At 43.4% G+C, this 19,027-nt stretch overlaps 1 protein-coding gene across 1 annotated transcript; it reads left to right on the top strand.

The window, feature by feature from the left end:
- Positions 1-306: 306 nt before the first annotated feature.
- On the top strand, positions 307-18,326 carry Drg1 (developmentally regulated GTP binding protein 1). The gene is made up of 9 exons (XM_052198448.1): positions 307-449; positions 1,654-1,777; positions 4,527-4,702; positions 7,335-7,404; positions 10,136-10,305; positions 14,165-14,295; positions 15,745-15,912; positions 16,130-16,252; positions 17,877-18,326. Exons 1-9 carry the CDS (start codon positions 408-410, stop codon positions 17,974-17,976), a joined length of 1,104 nt encoding a protein of 367 aa, XP_052054408.1. The 5' UTR covers positions 307-407; the 3' UTR covers positions 17,977-18,326.
- Positions 18,327-19,027: the final 701 nt, after the last annotated feature.

The following is a 19,027-nucleotide window of genomic DNA, read 5'->3' as shown; positions in this document are numbered from 1 at the left end:
AGGGGGCCCCAAGTATCTGCGCGCACTTTAATGGGAGCCGGGACTAGGTCTTTCACAGCTCGCACGCTGTACACGGAGCCGACAGGGCGAGCGCAAGTCCGGCGGGGTGGGGCCGAGCTGCGCGTGACCCTGGGCGCGCTCCGGGAAGTTGGCCCGAGCGACCGCTCTGGTCACCGCGGCCGCGGGCTCTATGACACCGCTCTGGCTGGCGGAACAGGGAGGAGTCGACGGAGAAGGCGGAGCCCGCCGGGCACCGAGTGAGTCGGCGCGGACTTTTCTCCGAACCGTGTCGCGAGAATTAGCAAGTCCCGCGCTTGCGCACTGCAGCGGCGGCCAGCGGCGGGGCCAGCGCGCGGAGGGCCATCTAGCTAGTGTGAAGGCCGGTGCGGCCTCGAGCCCCCGCCACCATGAGCGGGACCTTAGCGAAGATCGCGGAGATCGAAGCCGAGGTAAAGGGCGCAGTCGGCGCTTCCCTCCCGGCCCGAGCGTGACTTCTGCAGCAGTGCCGCTTCTCCGGTGTTCGGTCCGCGGCGTCAGGGCCTGGTTTCCGCCCCAGTGCCACCAACTCCCGTCGCTCCCTTAGCCTCAGCCTGCACGGCCTCAGCCCCTTATCGTGCACCCCCTCCCTGAGCTCCTCTTGGGCCCGGCCTCTCAGCTTCCATCAGCCAGCTTCCTCTCTGCTCTGCCTCCCAGATCCCACACCCAGCCCTCTGCCAATGCTCGCTCCGGTTTTCGGTGCAGATCTCGGTATTATTTCTGGTTTTCTTGCCCTTCTCGGAGCCACACGACTTCTGTCCCAGACTCCGTGACCTGATCACTTATTTTGAGGTCCTGTCCCGTTATTCCTTGCCTGCTTGCCACTCACTCATGATCCCCCTTTGGCACGTCATTGGTTGTGGCAGTAAGATCTGGAATAAATTGATTGTCCCTGGATAGCGTGTCCTCCCTGAGAAGTTCAGGGCTTTTAAAAAAAGTCCGTAAAGTGGGGCCCTTCTTTTAGATCAGGTACAGTGGAAACGAATCAGCAGATGGATTTTTAACCCCATCTGTGGATAGGAATTGGAATGACCTTGGGTCCTGTCACTTTGGGCCTCATTTGTTTCTTCTGTAGTGAAGAAAATGAACTGGATGGTAAGGAGAGGGAATTCAGTGTGTGTGTGTGTGTGTGTGTGGTGTCAGCATAACTTAGGGGAATCAGTTCAGTCATGGCTTCTGGACCTGAGATAGGTCTTCACATCTGGCAGCAAGTCTATTTATTCTTTGAGTGTATCTAACTGGCCCTGGATTTTTTCCCCTCTCTTCCCTCTCTCCTTTGTTTGGAAACCTCTGGATGTTGTGGTGTAGACAGGCTGCCCCTCTTGCTGGCATTAGCCAGGCTTGATTTTTCTTTTTGAAAAAATACTAAGGTGGAGCTCAGGAGCAGAGGCTGGTGGAACACTAATGAATTCAATGCCGACCTGGTTTACCTAGTAACTTGTAGGACAGTCAAGACTACATAAAGAGACAGACCCTCATGTAAGAAAAATTAAAATGGTTACACTGACATTAGTAGGTACTAGAAAACCAAAACATTGTGTTCTCAGTTTTTGGGAGCATTCAGGATTTTTTTCCTGATATGCTGCAGATTTTATGACTGTGATTCTTCCCTGATAGATGGCTCGGACTCAAAAAAACAAGGCTACAGCCCATCACCTTGGACTGCTTAAGGCTCGCCTTGCTAAGCTTCGAAGAGAACTCATCACTCCAAAAGGTGGCGGCGGTGGTGGGCCAGGCGAAGGTTTGTAGTTCCATGTAATATGTGTGTATATATAATATGTATGTGTGGTTTCTGTTACACTAATACAAATGTCTAATGTGTGTATGTGAGTGTTGTATATTCATATGCCAATAGAAAATTGTTTTGTTTTTCCTTTCAAGACAGGGTCTCACTATATACCTCTTATCCTGGAACTTACTATATAGTCTAGGCTAGCCTTGAATTCACAGAGATCCATTTGCCTCTCAAGTGCTGGGATTAAAAGTGCACAACACTAGCTGTGTGGTGGTGGGTGTACACCTGTAATCCCAGCACTCTGGGAAGCAGAGGCCGGTGAATTTCTGAGTTCGAGGCCAGCCTGGACTACAGAGTGTGTTCCAGGACAGCCAGGGCTATACAGAGAAACCTTGTCTCGAAAAAAAACCAAATCCAAAAAAAACCAAAAAAAGAAAAAAAAAAGTGCACAACACTGCCAGGCTTCTGAGAATGTGTCTCTCTGTGTGTATATGTGCTTAGGAAGATCAGACATTATTACTTTATTTCTTTTCTTTCTTTTTTTTTCAAATTGAGGTAGGGTCTTACTGATCCTGAAACTCACGAGTTCACTTAGACTATTGATTCTTCAGGCTCTGCAGACCTGCCTGTAATCCAGCAATGGGATTGTGGGCGTGTGCTGCTGTTGCCAGGCTTTCGCCTGTGGGTGCTGGGAATCCACAAACAGGCTTTTTTTGTGTTTTTTTTTTGGATTTGTTTTTTTTTTCCCCCAAGACAGGGTTTCTCTGTGTAGCCCTGAACTCACTCTGTAGACCAGGCTGACCTTGAACTCCCGTCTGCCTCTGCCTCTGCCTCTCTAGTGCTGGGATTACAGGCGTGCGCTGCCGCCATCACCACCACCACCTGGCCACAAACAGGTCTTATGCTTGTGTGGCATGTGTGGTTATTCTGGCCTCTCTCTGTAGACCAGGCTGGCCTTGAACTTAAAGGGATATGTCCTGCTCTGCCTCCCAAGTGCTGGGTTAAAGGCATGCAAACACCACATTAGGCTGTAGTTAATGTTTTTAGTTGGACAGTGGTGGCCAGTAGTGAGAACTAGAGGGTAGAGGGAGAAACCGGATATTAACCTCCAGCTTCTGCAAGCATGTACAATCTCAAACGCAACTAGCATACCTGTAATCACAGTACTTGGGAGTGAGGCTGGAGGATTGCAAAGTCCAGCCTTAACAATGTGGTCTACACTATATAAGTAATCCTATTTCAAAAAATCTGGTCCTATCATTCCCAGGGATAGGATAAAATCCAACCCAAGCTAAATACAGAGCTTAACTCTCTGCCTTGTTTCTGTGAGTCTGTCTGTTGTTTGAGACACTGTCACGCTTTGAGGCCAGGCTGACTCTAACCTCTCACAGTGCCTTCTGCCTCTGCCTCCAGAATGCTGGGATTAAAGGTGTTCAACACTAATCCTGGCTTTATTTTTTTGATTTTTAATTTAATATTTTAGGTTTCTATGTGTCTATGTGTGTGTGAAGGATAATGGTATATATGCCTTTGATGCCAGCACGTAGGGGACAGGACAACCAGAGCTACAGAGTGAGACTCTGTCTCAAAAGAAACAATTTTAAAAAAACCAAAATAAATTAGATGTGTGCATATATGTGGTTACTTGTTTGCATGTGCACCGGAGCTTTCAGAGCCCAGGAGGAGTAAAATCCCTGGAACTGCAGGACAGCTGTGCATGCTGAGAGCCAAGCCTGGGCACTGTGCAAGAGCCGCAAAGAGCCATCTCTTTCCAGCCCCATTCCAGTCCGTGTATGTGCTCTGCCTGTGTGCATCTTTGTACCGTGTGTGAAGTACCCCCGGAGGCCAGAAGAGCATATTGTATCCATCAGATCCCCTGAAACTGGAGTTACAGATCCTTGTTACCTGCCATGTAGGTGCTAGGGGGTTGAGTCTGGTCCTCTGCAAGAGCAACCAGTGCTCCAGCCTCAGTGTTTTATGTTTTTGAGAAAGGATCTCAGATATTCCAAGCTGTCCTCTAAACTTCTGTTCCTCTTGCTTTTTCCCTTCAAGTACTGTGATTATAGGCATATATCACCATGCCCGGCTAACCTTCATCATCTTCTCCTCCCTTCTCCTTTTCTTTTTCTTTTTCTTTTTCTTTTTCTTTTTCTTTTCTTTTCCCTTCTCTTCTCTTTTTTTTGTTTTTCTCTTCTCTTCTCCCCTGCCCTCCCCTCCCCTCCCCTCCCCTCCTCTTCTCTCTCTTTTTTTTTGAAACAGGGTTTCTCTGTATAGCCCTGGCTGCCCTGGAACTCACTCTGTAGACCAGGTTGGCCTAGAACTCAGAAATCCACATGCAAAGGCATGTGTTGCCACCACTTGGTTTGGATTTGGTTTTTTTGAGACAGGGTTTCTCTGTATAGCCCTGGCTGTCCTGGAACTCACTCTGTAGACCAGGCTGGCCTCAAACTCAGAAATCCGCCTGCCTCTGCCTCCCGGAGTGCTGGGATTAAAGGCATGCACCACCACCACCTTGTTGCCACCACTTGGAATGAATTCTTTTGTAATCTTTGGGCCTTAAAAATTAAGTGATAAAGGATTTCTTTGTTTTAGTCAAGTACTGCATTAAATTGAATTGTGAATGTCATGCTAGAGTTGTATTTTAGAAGTTAGAAAGTTAGAAAACCAGACCAACAATAATATGAAAAGAATTGGCTGAGGTGTACTATACTGAAGGATAATCACCTGTGTTTTTGATGTTTCTTTACTGTTTTAGGTTTTGATGTGGCCAAGACAGGTGATGCTCGAATTGGGTTTGTGGGTTTTCCATCTGTGGGGAAGTCAACCCTGCTAAGTAACTTAGCAGGAGTGTATTCTGAAGTGGCAGCCTACGAATTCACTACGTTGACCACAGTTCCTGGTGTCATCAGATATAAAGGTGCCAAGATCCAGGTGAGTAAGAATTTTCAGGCCAAGAAAGGGAAGAAATGCATTGTTTTCATTCCTTCAGGAAGCACTTCATTAGTAGCACACAGTAGGTCAGGTCTGTCTTGTTATTTAGTAACCCCTTGGTTCTTCACAGTTACTACACTTAACACTAAAGTTAAGACAGTGAAATAGGCCCCATGAAAATATACGAAAGAAAGGGTCTGCTTTTTCATCTGACAGTGAGGGAAGAACATCTAAGACAGGGCTTTATGCACAAAATGACTTGCAGAAGTGGATCTTTTTTAAGAAAAGGTTTTTTTTTTTTTTGATTTTTTTTTTTTTCCAAGACAGGGTTTCTCTGTATAGCCCTGGCTGTCCTAGAACTCACTCTGTAGACCAGGCTGGCCTCGAACTCAGAAATCCACCTGCCTCTGCCTCCCAGAGTGCTGGGATTACAGGAATGCGCCACCACTGCCTGACAAGAAAAGTGTTTTTTTTTTTTTAATTATTTTTTATCTTTATTTCATGTTCATTGGTGTTTTGCCTGAATCTATATCTGTGAAGGTGTATGATTCCCTGGAACTAGAGTTACAAGATGGTTATGTGCTGCCATGTGGGTGCTGGGAATTGAACTCAGGACCTCTGGAAGAACAGCCAGTGCTCTTAACTGTTGAGCTATTTCTCCAGCCCAAGAAAAGGTCTTATTATGTAGTTAAGGCTAGCCTTGAACTCCCGGGTTTGTCCTTGCTGCAGCCTATGAAGTGCTAGAATTAGAGGCGTGTGGCACTGCACTTGGGTTGGCAGTGTTTTGAAGTTAGTGTATGTCCTAATCATAGTTTCTGTTGCTGTGGTGGAATACCATGACCAGTTGGAGAGGAAAGGGAATATATGTATGTATGTATGCATGCCTGCTGCGTGTGTTTGTATGTGTGTGCGTGTAAAGACCAGAGTTTGAGATTGGAATGTCTTCCTCTGGTGCTCTCCGCTTTAATATTTTTGAGACGTAGTTTCTTCTCTGAACTCAGAGCTCATTGCTTCTGCAAGCCCTGGGAACTCCCACTTCACCCCACCCCCTGAGGTTATTACAGGAGCATCTGCTCTTGCTTCCGTGTGGATTCTGGGGGATCTGAACTCAAGTCCTCCTGCTTTTTGTTTACCTCAGATCCACCAAGCTCTCATCTCCCAGCACTAGTAACTTTGTTTTTGAGACAGATTCTTTCTGTGTAGCTCAGCCTGGCCTTGAGTTTGAGATTCTGCCTTTGCATCTATTGTGGGAGCTACAACTGGCTTGATGTTAATTTCTTTGAGTTTATTAAGTTAGTATTTGCAGAGCTTCTGAACTACCATGTTTTTTCAGAGCTAGTAAATGTTTCAGGGGAGATACTTTGAAAAAAATCTGCATTCTAATTCTCAAGATTTTATTTCATTATTAGGTTTATTTATGTGTCTGAGTATTTTTCCACATGTGTGCCTATGTACCAAGAGGGTGTTGGGAGCCCCTGGAAGTGAAGTTACAGATGATTGTGAGCAACTATGTGGTGCTGGACACTGAACCCCTGTCTTCTCAAAGGCACAGTCTCAGTGCTGAGCTATCTCTCCAAGTGCTTAACCTTTTCTGTGTTGTTACAGTGTTCCTGTGTGTTTCAGAATCCAGCACATTCCTTAAAATGTCTTTACTCCTTTATGGTGTCCTGTGACTTTCTTTCTTTCTTTTTTTTTTTGTTTGTTTGTTTGTTTGTTTTTTGGATTTGGTTTTTTTTGAAACAGGGTTTCTCTGTGTGGCCCTGGCTGTCCTGGAACTCACTCTGTAGACCCGGCTGGGCTTGAACTCAGAAATCCGCCTGTCTCTGGCTCCCAGAGTGCTGGGATTATAGGCGTGCGCTACCACCGCCCAGCTAACTGTGACTTTCAATGCTTTTTATCATTACATTTGTTAACTGGATTTCTAATAGAAGAGTTGTCCTTCGCCATGCAGTCAATAATTTATATAAATGTTGGGTTGTGGATATTTTGTTTTATGTGTTATAAATCAGTGTTGTATATACTCACATTTTACTAGCTTTGACCATTAGACAGTTTTTGTTTGTTTGTTCCGTTTTATCTTAGTTTGTCCAGACAGGGTTACTTTGTGTAGTCCTGGAACTCTGTGGTCCAAGTCATCCAGGTGGCATAGAGGTCATCTAGGTATTACACCTGTGGTCTCGCTGTGGAAGCGACTAGCCATGTAGATCTGTTTCTGCTTGGAGAAGCTTGGAGAAGCCCCTGGCCATACAGGTAATGCAGAGGTCACCGAGATTATTAGCCACCTCTGGTCCTGCTTGTGTGAGATTGGTACGGCCTGACCCCTTCAGATAGCACAAGGATCACCTAGGCTGTTAGCCACTTCTAGTCCCAGCCTTAGGAGCAGAAAACAGGTTATACATTTTTTTTTTCCTTTGAAAAGACAATCCTTCAAGTATTAAATTTCTAGGTTCCCTAATGTTATCTGTAAGTTCAAGGACCTTCATGTTCCCAACACAAAGAAAAGTTGGACTTAGTTCTAATAAATTTTAGATACTAGAGAAGTACTAGTATCAAAGAGGACACTTGTTAGTGTGATTGGTGTATTCATATTTATAACTGGTTGTTCATTTTGCTCCCACTCTTACTTTTGCAGCTCCTGGATCTCCCAGGTATTATTGAAGGTGCCAAGGATGGGAAAGGAAGAGGTCGTCAAGTCATTGCAGGTCAGTGGTCTGGGGCTACCCTCTGGGGTATCACAGATAGCTTCTGTTGGAGAACACTCTTTTAATTACCCAGTCTTGTAAGTTCTGGCCATTGCACATGTCATCCTCCTTTTTTTCCTAGCATGATCCTTATTCAGTAGAAATCCTTAATTTTGATCGATTGTAATTTGTCTCTAATATTTTTTGGACTTATTTTATATGTATTATTTATAAGGCTTGCTTTGACTGCATGTATGTATATATGTGTATCACATGTGTGTCTAGTGCTTGGGGAGGCCAGAAAAGGTGGTCATATCCCCTTGATGAGGGGCTTATAAGGGCCTGCTACCATGCCCAGCATTTTTACTTTTATGTATGTATGTATGTATGTATGTATGTATGTATGTATGTATGTATTTATTGGTTTTTCTTTTTTTTTTTTTTTATTTATTGGTTTTTCTTTTTTTCTTTTTTCTTTTTTCTTTTCTTTTTTTTTTTTTTTTTTTTTTTTTTGCTTTTTCGAGACAGGGTTTCTCTGTGTAGCCCTGACTGTCCTGAACTCACTCTGTAGACCAGGCTGGCCTTGAACTCAGAAATCCCCCTGCCTCTGCCTCCTAAGCGCTGGGATTAAGTAAGTGTAGCACCACTGCTCGGCTTTTTTATTTTTTAAAGTTTTAAAAATTTTTAATTCTTTTTGGGATCAGTTCTGGGGCTAAAACTCACGTCCTGATGTAAGTAGTTTACTTTCTGAACTATCTCCCCAACCTTGCAAGTTCTTACCTTTATCTTTCCTTAGGTTTTGTTGTTGTTATTTATTTTTATTATTTGAGTGAGGGTTTTGTCTGTATGCATGTGTAGCTTAGTGCCCGTGGAAGTCAGAAGAGTGCATTGTATCCTTTGGGCCTGGAATCCTGGGTGGTCATGAGTGTGAGGAAACCAATCTAGGTTCTTTGCAAGTGCTTCCAATCACTGGTCATCTCTCCAGCCTTGGGACTTAGTATTCTAATATACTTATCATGCTTTTAGTTTCTTGTGACAGAGTATGTCACAAAAAATTAAAAGACTTATTTTGGTTTAATATGACAGAGAGAACCTAGCAACATCTTATATTGATCAGGAGAAGAGGTGGACAGAAAGAGAAAGAGGATGAGGAGGGGACAATCTAATAAATACACAAAAAGATTCAACATTGTCATTGCAAGAGAGGTCATTAAATACCAATTAATATCACTGGCTGTTGGTAAGGATGCAAAGTACTTGGGAGGTTTTATTCACTGCTAATGGTAATATAAACTTATGTAAACACTTAGGTGACTGTTTAACAGTTTTTAATAACCTATATAATGTGATTTGGTGCAACAGTTTCACTGGTATTTATGTAGGAAAAATGAAAACTTACCCCAGAAAGACTTACCCACAGAAAGAATGACTGTTTAAAGCAGACTCAAATGTCCCTCCATAGGTGAATAGCAGGTAATAGATTACTATTCAGTTATAAAAGAAACAAGTTGTGGTTGAATATGAGGAAGTGTCAGAATAAAAGATTTGATCAGCCAGGCGGTGGTGGCGCACGCCTTTAATCCCAGCACTTGGGAGGCAGAGGCAGGTGGATTTCTGAGTTCGAGGCCAGCCTGGTCTACAGAGTGAGTTCCAGGACAGCCAGGGCTATACAGAGAAACCCTGTCTTGAAAAACCAAAAAAAAAGATTTGAGCAGAAAAGATGACATTTTATTCCATTTTTGTGAAAGTCTAAAATGTATAAACTACCCCTAGTGATAGAAAGTAGATAATTGATTGACAAAGGATAAGAGAAACTGGTGCAACTCTCAGGGGTGATAAGAATTTTCTGTATATTTTGACTTGCTTGTTTTTCTTTTTTTCTTTTTTTTTTTTTTTTTAATTTTGTATGTTTTTTTTTTTTCTGCATGTGAGTACACTGCCACAGTCCTCAGAGCATCGTATCCTATTGCAGATGGTTGTGAGCCACCATGTGGGTGCTGGGAATTGAACTCAGGATCTCTGGAAGTACAGTCAGTGCTCGGGTCCCCACTGGCTTATTTTTGACATAGTTTCATATTGCCTAGTTGTCCTTAATTTGTTATGTAGCTGAGCCTGCCCTGATCTTTGTGCTGTGATTGCAAGTGTCTGCTGCTCCAATTATCTTGACTATCCTGACTATTGGGGTGATTATATATCAGTAAATCATCTGCAAAACAACTATAATTTGTTTTTGTAAATTGTAATTCAATAAGGTTGATTAAATAATGTTAAGTGTGGGCTGGGGAGATAGCTCAGTGGTTAAGAGCAATGGCTGGTCTTGGAGAGAGGATCCAGGTGTGATTCTCAACACCCACTTGGCAGCTTACAACCCTCTGTCTCCAGTGTCAGAGGATCTTCTGGCCTTTGGGAGGAGTGTTCAGGCAAACACTCAAACACATTAAAAAACAATGTAGTTATTTTAGAGTTTGTACTTAAAAAATGTTTCTAAACTTATAGTTATTATTTGATGTGTATCTTTCTTTTGATTGTTTTAATCATATATAAAAGATGGGCCAGTTTTCTGGGTAGTTGTCTGATGACTTTAAGACATAACTGCCAATTGATAGCTCATATAAATATTTGGCAATCTTAATCATTTTATATGCATATAACAGAAACCATCTCAGTCAGTAGCTACAAACACTTCTGTTTGAGTTTTAGATTCTGTTTGAGACTGTATGTATTCAACTTAGGGTATCATTTTCACCCTCAGTGGCCCGAACCTGTAATTTGATCTTGATTGTTCTGGATGTCTTAAAACCCTTGGGACATAAGAAGATAATTGAAAATGAGTTGGAAGGCTTTGGGATTCGCTTGAACAGCAAACCCCCCAACATTGGCTTTAAGAAGAAAGACAAGGGAGGCATTAATCTCACAGCCACTGTAAGTGGGGAAGGGAACGTGGGACAGATCTACTGACTGAGGGATTGGAGTGAAAAGTGGATTCAAGTGTGCAGAAATGGATTATTTGAGAATTTTCTGGCTTTTTCCTACCTTTATTGAGATCATTCTGTGACCTTTTAATGAGTGATTGATAACAAAGATCAGGTTAGGACAGGAGTCATTCTCAGATTGACTTTTTCAACTTTATTTCTTCTTTTTGGTTCTCTACATAGAGTGATGCGGACATTTGGAACAACATGTCTGTGAATTAGTTGCCAATATCTTGTGCTTTCATTTATTTATCATGACTTTAGAAAGCACTAACCAGAGGCCAAGAGTTATTTTAAGCTCTGGACAGTGACAAAGGGAGGGAGGATGTAGAGGAAGGCACAAAATAGTCAGGGACCCTCGCGTTTGGGTACGTGAACAGTTACTAAGGGAATAGTAGACAGAAGTTCCAGATGAAGAGTAAACTAGGAAAGTGAGGAGGCCGTGTTTGTCCCTCCTCCCCAGACTGCTGGTGTCTCAGGTGGGCCTCAAACTTAATGGGCAGTGGTGGCGCACACCTGTAATCCCAGCACTCTGGGAGGCAGAGGCAGGCGGATTTCTGAGTTTGAGGCCAGCCTGGTCTACAGAGTCAGTTCCAGAACAGCCAGGGCGACACAGAGAAACCCTGTCTCGGAAAAACCAAAATCTAAAAAACCAAAAAAAAGTTATTTATGTGTATTTTATGTACATGAGTGTTTTGCCTGCATTTATGTCTATCACATGTGTGCAGTGCCTGAGGAAACCAAAAGAGGGCATCAAATACTCTGGAGTTGCCTGGCAGGAGCTGAAGCTAAGCCCTCTGCCAGAGCAACAGGTGCTCTCAACTGCTGAGCCATGTCTCCAGCCCCAGTGTTTATTTTTTTATTTTATATTTTAGTGTTTTGAGACAAGGCCTTTTATTTACCAGACTGGCCATGAACTTGGTATATTTCCAAGGCTTGCCTTTAACCCCTGAGTCTCCTTTCACTTCTTAGGTTTTAGAGTCATATGATACCACGCCCGACTTTTTGACTTAGAGTTAATGATATCTTAATCCAAATAAGCTTTTGTGTTTAATTGGTTTAAGAGATACAAAGAAGGAACCATGTAAGAGAGTATTACAATGCTTCCTTGAAGAACTATGTCTTGTAGTATAGCAGCATATTTCTGTAATTTCAGTAGTTTGGGAGTTGAGACCAATTGTGAGGTTTAAATAGCTCGGGCTACATAGCAAAAGCCTGTCTCAAAAACAAAAGGCTTTGGTTTGGCACTAGGAAGGCAGAGGCAAGTGGATCTCACAGAGAAATCCTATCTTTTTTTTTTTTTAAAGGTTTATGTATATGAGTTCTGTCACTGTCTTTAGAAAAGGGCATCCAATCCTATTACAGATGGTTGTGAGCCACCATGTGGTTGCTGGGAATTGAACTCAGGACCTCTGGAAGAGCAATCTTAACTCTTAAACACTGAGCCATCTCTCTAGCCCCGAGAAACCCTATCTTTTAAAAGAAAATAAACACAGTTTATTTTTTAATTTTGTGCATGTGGCTGTTTTCTGTGCATGATACATTAGAGTCATCACTTGTGTGCTTGGTGCTAGGAGGCCAAACATGTTTTTTTTAGACAGGGTCACACTATGAAGTACTAACTGGCCTGGAAGTCTCTGTGGAGACCATATTGGTTTTGAATTCAAAAGAGTTCTGCTTTCTTCTGTCTGCTGATGCTGGCATTAAAGGTATCCATCACCAAGCTAGATAATGACTTCTTTTTTTTTTCCCCCTTGGTTTTTTGAGATAGGGTTTCTCTGTGTAGCCTAGGCTGTCATGGAACTTACTCTGTAGACCAGGCTGGCCTTGAATTCAGAAATCCACCTGCCTTTGCCTCCCAAGTGCTGGCATTAAAGGCATGCACCACTACCGCCTGGCTAGACTTTTATGTTTTTAAAGTTTTTTCTTTAAGATTTATTTATTAATTATATCTAAGTACACTGTAGCTGTCTTCAGGCACTTCAGAAGAGGGTGTCAGATCTAATTACGGATGGTTGTGAGCCACCATTGGTTCCTGGGATTTGAGCTCAGGACCTTCGAAAGAGGAGTCAGCAGTGCTCTTAACTGCTGAGCCATCTCTCCAACCCCTAATGACCTCTTCTTTAAAAAATTATATTTGGCCGGGCGGTGGTGGCGCACACCTGTAATCCCAGCACTCTGGGAGGCAGAGGCAGGCGGATTTCTGAGTTCGAGGCCAGCCTGGTCTACAGAGTGAGTTCCAGGACAGCCAGGGCTATACAGAGAAACCCTGTCTCGAAAAAGCCAAATCCAAAATAAACAAAAACAAAAACAAAAAATTATATTTTACTTTGTATGTGTGTATGTGGGCTTGTATAGTGTGGGGGAGTGGGTGTTTGTGGTGGTGGTCAGAGAAATTACACCAGAGAAATCCTGGTGTCAGGCCTCCTAGTATTAAGAGTGAGTCTCCCTAGGTGGATGCTGGGAATGAACTGTGGTTCTTTGTAAGAACAGCAAGCACTCTTAAGTGCTGAGCTGTCTCTCCAGCCTCCCTGGTAACTTGTTACAGCAGGGTTGTAGCAGGAGGAGAGGTAGGTGGTTCTGAATGCAGCCAGCAGGACTCAGAGCCTCACTGTGAACAAGAGGTGACCATGCTTCTTTGAAAAACTACGCCTTGTAGTGTAAGAGGTGATTATGGAGGTTTTCCTGAACTAGAAAATGAACTTTTATTATACATCTGTACTTTGATTATACATTTGCACTTTTTTTGGACACATTTGCAGTGCAAAGTCATGGGAAGATCAGGACAGTGGATTTGAGATATACTTAGATATCCCAGTGCTTCTCTTAGAAATGTCTTTGGCAGATGGTCTAGCCTGGAGATTTAAGCCTAGATGATATTACTAAGGATATAAGTGTAGACAGAAAAGAAAATTTAAGACAAGACAACTTAATAAGGAAAACTGGAGAAAATTAGCTATTATTCAGACCAAATAAAATGTTTCTGATAGGAGATTAAGCAGTGTTATCAAATGCTGCAGTTTCGGTCAATGAATTAAGGTCTGAGAATTACCTGAGTTCAAATAAACTTAAGTTTAAGCTATCTCCTTTTATAAATAAAGGAGATTTATTTAGTTATATTTGAATTTATGTCTTTGAATTAGTATGCTATAGCTATTGTTAATAACTGTTGGCTGGCTTGAACTTTAGGATTACCAAAGTGAATGTTAGGTTGATAGTGGAATTAGGACTGCCTTAATGACCTGTTCTATTGTCACATTCTGAGATACTGAATATAGGACTTCAGTGTATGAATTACAGGGCATGGGCTAGGATACAGGACACAATTGCAAATTACATACCGACCTATGAGTTTAGAAAGGCTTTTTAGTTATATTCTACTATAAATTATTTACTCTTATCCGGGGCAATGTAAGAATTTAAATTTTAGCTAGAATTTTCTAGGTACAAGGCAGGGATATAGCTTGGTAGGTAGGATGCTTGCTTAGCATGTCAGAACCTTGGGCAAAGTCCACAGTGCCAGGTTAACAGAGCATGGTGTTGCATGCCTTTGGTCTAAGCACTTGCGAATCATAGTTAGGATTAGCATTATTCTTGGCTACTTGGTGAATTAGAAATCATTCTGAAAAAGAAAAGGTGCATGGATGCTGGGCATGGTGGTGCATTCCTTTAATCCCAGCACCCAGGCAGAAGATGGATGATGTTTATAAGTTCTAGGCCAGCTAGAGCTGTGTACTAAGACACTGTCTCAAAGAGAAAAGGACCTGCTTCCTTGTCCTCCCTGATTTGTCATTGTTTATTCTGTGCAGTGTCCTCAGAGTGAACTAGATGCTGAGACCGTGAAGAGCATTCTGGCTGAATATAAAATCCATAATGCGGACGTGACTCTGCGCAGTGATGCCACAGCTGATGACCTCATTGATGTGGTTGAAGGAAACAGGTACCTGATTCTTTGTAACTGAGTTTAAAGCTTTTGAGGTATGGAAGAAGTGGTCAAGGCAGGCCCGGCTAGCTGTGCTCACAAGTATGGGTTGGTCTTCATTTCTAACTTCTTTCCTACCTCTACAGTTTGATCAGTAATGTTTCCTGTTTTAGTCACTTGCTGTGATCTATGCTGACTCTTCAGCTCTGTCAAGTGGTCGTTGAAGAGAGTGGTCAGTCTGTTCTCTCCAGTTGCCCAATTGAGCAGTTGTTCAGGCCATCTTGTGGAAGTCAAGAGAGTGCCAAGATGTGTCTCTTCCATGCATCTTAACAGCATATGGCTGAAACCTTGTTCTATGAAACACCACTACTGTTAGCACTTGTAATAAACCAGTCTGTTGAAGTGATTCCTAGCATTTACAGAGAATCTTCTTTCTTTTTGTGTTTATATGAAGAATTTGACTTTAACTGAAAATAAATGCTTTGTACATTTTAAGTGAAGCAACTAAAATATGAGAAGTTGCAACTTGCCTAGTTTTTAGTAATCTTAGCTGTGATACTGATTAGACAGTAGGAATTTTACATTCCTAATGATATATTTTAAAAATAAGTTTGGGGCTGGAGAGATGGGTAAGTGGTTAGGAGCACTGACTGCTCTTCCAAAGGTCCTGAATTCTATAGACCAGGCTGGCCTCGAACTCAGAAATCCACTTGCCTCTGCCTCCCAAGTGCTGGGATTAAAGGCGTGCGCCACCACCGCTCGGCTTATTTATTTATTTCTAAAGATTTATTTATTTTATTTATTAGTACACTGTCACTGTCTTCAGACGCACCAGAAGAGGGTGGCAGATCTCATTACAGATGGTTGTGAGGCACCATGTGTTTGCTGGGAATTGAACTCAGGATGTTCGGGAGAGTAGTCAGTGCTCTTAACTGCTGAGCCATCTCTTCAGCTCCATGCACAAGGTTCTCCTTTTTGTGGATATGTCTGGACCTGTGTGCACATGCACAAGGAGGCCAGCAGAGGGTGGCCCCTGCAGGCCAGAGAGGGAGCCTCTGGAGGTAGCAAAGAGATAATTAATAAGGCAGTTTGGATAGTGGTGACCAAATGAGGTCTTGTGGAGGAGCTGCAAGTGCATTCATTTTTGTAGAGAACAAAATATATATATACTTACTATTATTTTGTGTGTGTGAGAAAGACAGACATATTTGTGAGTGTGTATACGAAGGAGGTCACACTTGTGGAGGTCATGTGGAGGTCAGAGGACAGCTTGGTGGAGTTGGTTCTCCTTGCACCTTGAGTTCTAGGGCTCAGGCCTGCCTGGGAGGCGCTTGTACACCTTGCTTCCTATGAACTGTGATGATGATCGTTTTGGAGAGCCTCTGATTTGGGGCTTAGGTGAAGTAACTTTATTGGTAGTCACTGTTTTGTCAGCAATCCAACTTAACATTTCTTCTCCTTCCATAGAGTTTACATTCCATGTATTTATGTATTAAATAAGATTGATCAGATCTCCATTGAGGAGTTGGATATTATCTATAAGGTGCCTCACTGTGTACCCATTTCTGCTCATCACCGCTGGAATTTTGATGACCTTTTGGAGAAGATTTGGGACTATCTGAAACTAGTGAGAATGTGAGTCTTAATGATAGCTTTGGGGATCTGTCACAAATGTCTCTTTTCTGGAGATAGAAGTAAAATGCTTCCTATAGACCATTGGTCATGTTGAGGGCTCTGTCCTCAGATTGGAGATCACTCTGACTTGATCTTGGAGCAATAGAGGGTTGGTTTATGTTCAGCTCATGCACACTTTTAAGAAGGCAGCAACCCTTATGTCTTTTCTCTGTTCTAGTTACACCAAACCCAAAGGCCAGTTACCAGATTACACATCTCCAGTAGTACTGCCTTATTCTAGGACCACGGTGGAAGATTTCTGCATGAAGATTCACAAAAATCTTATCAAAGAATTTAAATAGTAAGCATCATGGGCATGTGGTGCCTCCTTGTCTTGTGAGTTGCTGATTTTATTAATAGTACTAATTCTTGGAGGAAGAGTAAAGAAACCAGGTAACAGAGGCTGAAGTGATTTCTTTTTTTTTTTTTTTTTTTCTTTTTTTTTGGTTTTTCGAGACAGGGTTTCTCTGTGTAGCCCTGGCTGTCCTGGAACTCACTCTGTAGATCAGGCTGGCCTCAAACTCAGAAATCCGCCTGTCTCTGACTCTACTACTGCCTGGCTCTGAGGGGATTTCTGGATTTCTTGATTTCTTGCTATCTCTTTTTGTAATTTAACAGGCCTCCCTATGTATCCCTGGCTAGTCTGGAACTTGCTTTTTAGACCATGCTTGCCTTGAGCTTACAGGTCACCGAGGTCTGCCTACCACTGCCTCCTGACAACTGGGGTTAGAGGTGTGTACTAACATGACTGCCTTGTTTTTTTGCATGGATGCCTCAATGTGGTGCCGGGAATCAAACTTTTTGTTGTCTGCAAGAGCAGCAGTGCTCTCAGCCACTTACCCATCCCTCCAGCTCCCTCTCAATGTCTTCTTAAACAGAGTTCTCTGTGTGGTCCTGGCTATCCAGGAACTCACATTTTAGACAAGACTGGCCTTGAATTCATAGAGAGCCACCTGCCCCTGCCCCTGCCCCTGCCCCTGCCCCTGCCCCTGCCCCTGGAGTGTTGGGACCACAGGTGTGCTCCACCAAAATCTAACTTTCTCAGTATGTTCTTAAAGCCATGCCTACCTAGTTGGAGCAAGAGTTCCAGATGCCTCTTCAATTCAGGAGTGGTTGGTGGGACAGAGGTTTCTGCCTTGCCCTCATTAATTCACCTTCCCTTTAGCAGATATTAGTTTTAGGGGCTGGGGAGATGGCTCAGTGGATAAGAATGCATGCATGTTAAGCAAGGAGATCTGAGTTCAAATCATCTGCTGTCACATAAAAGCTGTGCATGCCCCACATGTCTATAAGCCCCGCATTAGAGATGGGTGGAGGCTGCACTTGGTGCCTGGCTAGTCTCCCTCTTCTGGAGAAGCTTTAAGTGCACTTAATTGCTTAGACACACCTTTCTAGCCTGTTTTGCTTTTGTTTTTGAAACATGGTTTCTCTGTGTAACAACATCCTTGGTTATCCTGAACTCTAAGATTTACCTGTCTCTGCCCTGAGTGTGTCCACTCCGGCTCAGCGGGTTTAAACTTTAATTGCCTGTAGAATGAGGGCGGTCCCATGACCCCTTACAGCCTTGCTCTAGAAAGTGGCTTTGACTGTTGCTTTATTCTGATGTCTTTGGAAGAGAGCTTTTGTCTGTTGTAGTTCTGTGTCTCTTAAGATCCAGGATGCTAGCCGGGCAGTGGTGGTACATGCCTTTAATCCCAGCACTTGGGAGGCAGAGGCAGGTGGATTTCTGAGTTCAAGGCCAGCTTGGTCTACAGAGTGAGTTCCAGGACAGCCAGGTCTACACAGAGAAACCCTGTCTCGGAAGAAACCAAAAAAAAAAAAAAAAAAAAAGATCCAGGATGCTAAATTTGATAAGTTTGGCACCTAGGCAGTTAGGGCAGCAGCGGTTTGTCACGGCCACTGAGTCTTTATTCCTCTCTGTACAGCGCTTTGGTCTGGGGTCTCTCTGTGAAACACAACCCTCAGAAAGTGGGTAAAGACCACACATTGGAAGATGAAGACGTCATCCAGATTGTGAAGAAGTGACATCCTGTTCCCATGTGCTGGCTGGCCACAGCAGTGTCCTTCCGACCACGCACCTTCCTCTGCCCCTCCCGTCTTCGGCAGCCTCTGGATTAGGACACAGGGATGGATATGGAGACTTCCAAACTGACACGCAGCTTGTTTTTGTTTTGTTTTTGAGTTAGTCTCTCATGCATTTCAGGCTGGCTTTGGACTCCTTGCGACTGAGGCTTGCCCAACATTCTTTATTCATCAGTCTCTATCTCCCAAGTGCTGGGCCTCCTACTGTGTCCTTGTAACACCTCAGCAACATCACCTTCCCTACTTTGGTGTCCCTTGTATTGAATTGTATAAAAAACCTGGTGGGCCCGTTGGCCATGTGTCACTCATTGTCAGACTTGCTGTGGGATGAGGTGAATAAGGGAGCGGCTGCTTCGTCCTGAGAAGTGGTGTGTGGAGAATGGGACGTGTGCTGACCCTTTGTCCATTGGTGGGATGCCACAATGATATGCTTTTACCTTGGTTTGGGTGTCTGTTCTTTCTAGTGGTTCTTCTCAGGACATGAGAGGAAGGTATACTGGGGAAAGGTAACTGGATTTCCTCCAGCTGGTCTGTTTTGAAACTATATGTATATATATATGGATAGCAGTTGAGTGGACTGTTGTGAGGAGGGGTTTGAGAGTGGGGTTCGAGTTGCGAGTTTTCTATTAGCTATGCACCTAAAAAGGTTACTCAGTTTTTGTGAACCTCAGTCTCATCATGTAATACAGGGACGGTGGGACAATGGTGTTAACTTTTTAAGGTTGGGATTGCTGGTGTTAAGGGGTGGGTTTGGGAAGTTGCTTGGCACAGTGTCAATCATGGGAAGTATTCACTGTATGGTGGTTCCTGTTGTCACTCAGAGTGTTTTTGGTTTTTTTGCCTTTTTTCTTGAGACAGGGTTTCTCTGTATAGACCAGGCTGGCCCTGAACTCCGAGATCCGACTTGCCTTTGCCTCCCAAGTGCTGGCATAAAAGGCCTGCGCCACCACCGGCCATCTGGAAGATTATTTTAATGTGGTCTGAAGGGATGATA

Source organism: Apodemus sylvaticus, chromosome 11, assembly GCF_947179515.1.
Source record: "Apodemus sylvaticus chromosome 11, mApoSyl1.1, whole genome shotgun sequence".
In the NCBI taxonomy this organism is placed as follows: domain Eukaryota; kingdom Metazoa; phylum Chordata; class Mammalia; order Rodentia; family Muridae; genus Apodemus; species Apodemus sylvaticus.
The sequence above is the reverse complement of the archived record's forward strand: the minus strand, read 5'-3'. Positions and strand labels throughout refer to the sequence as shown.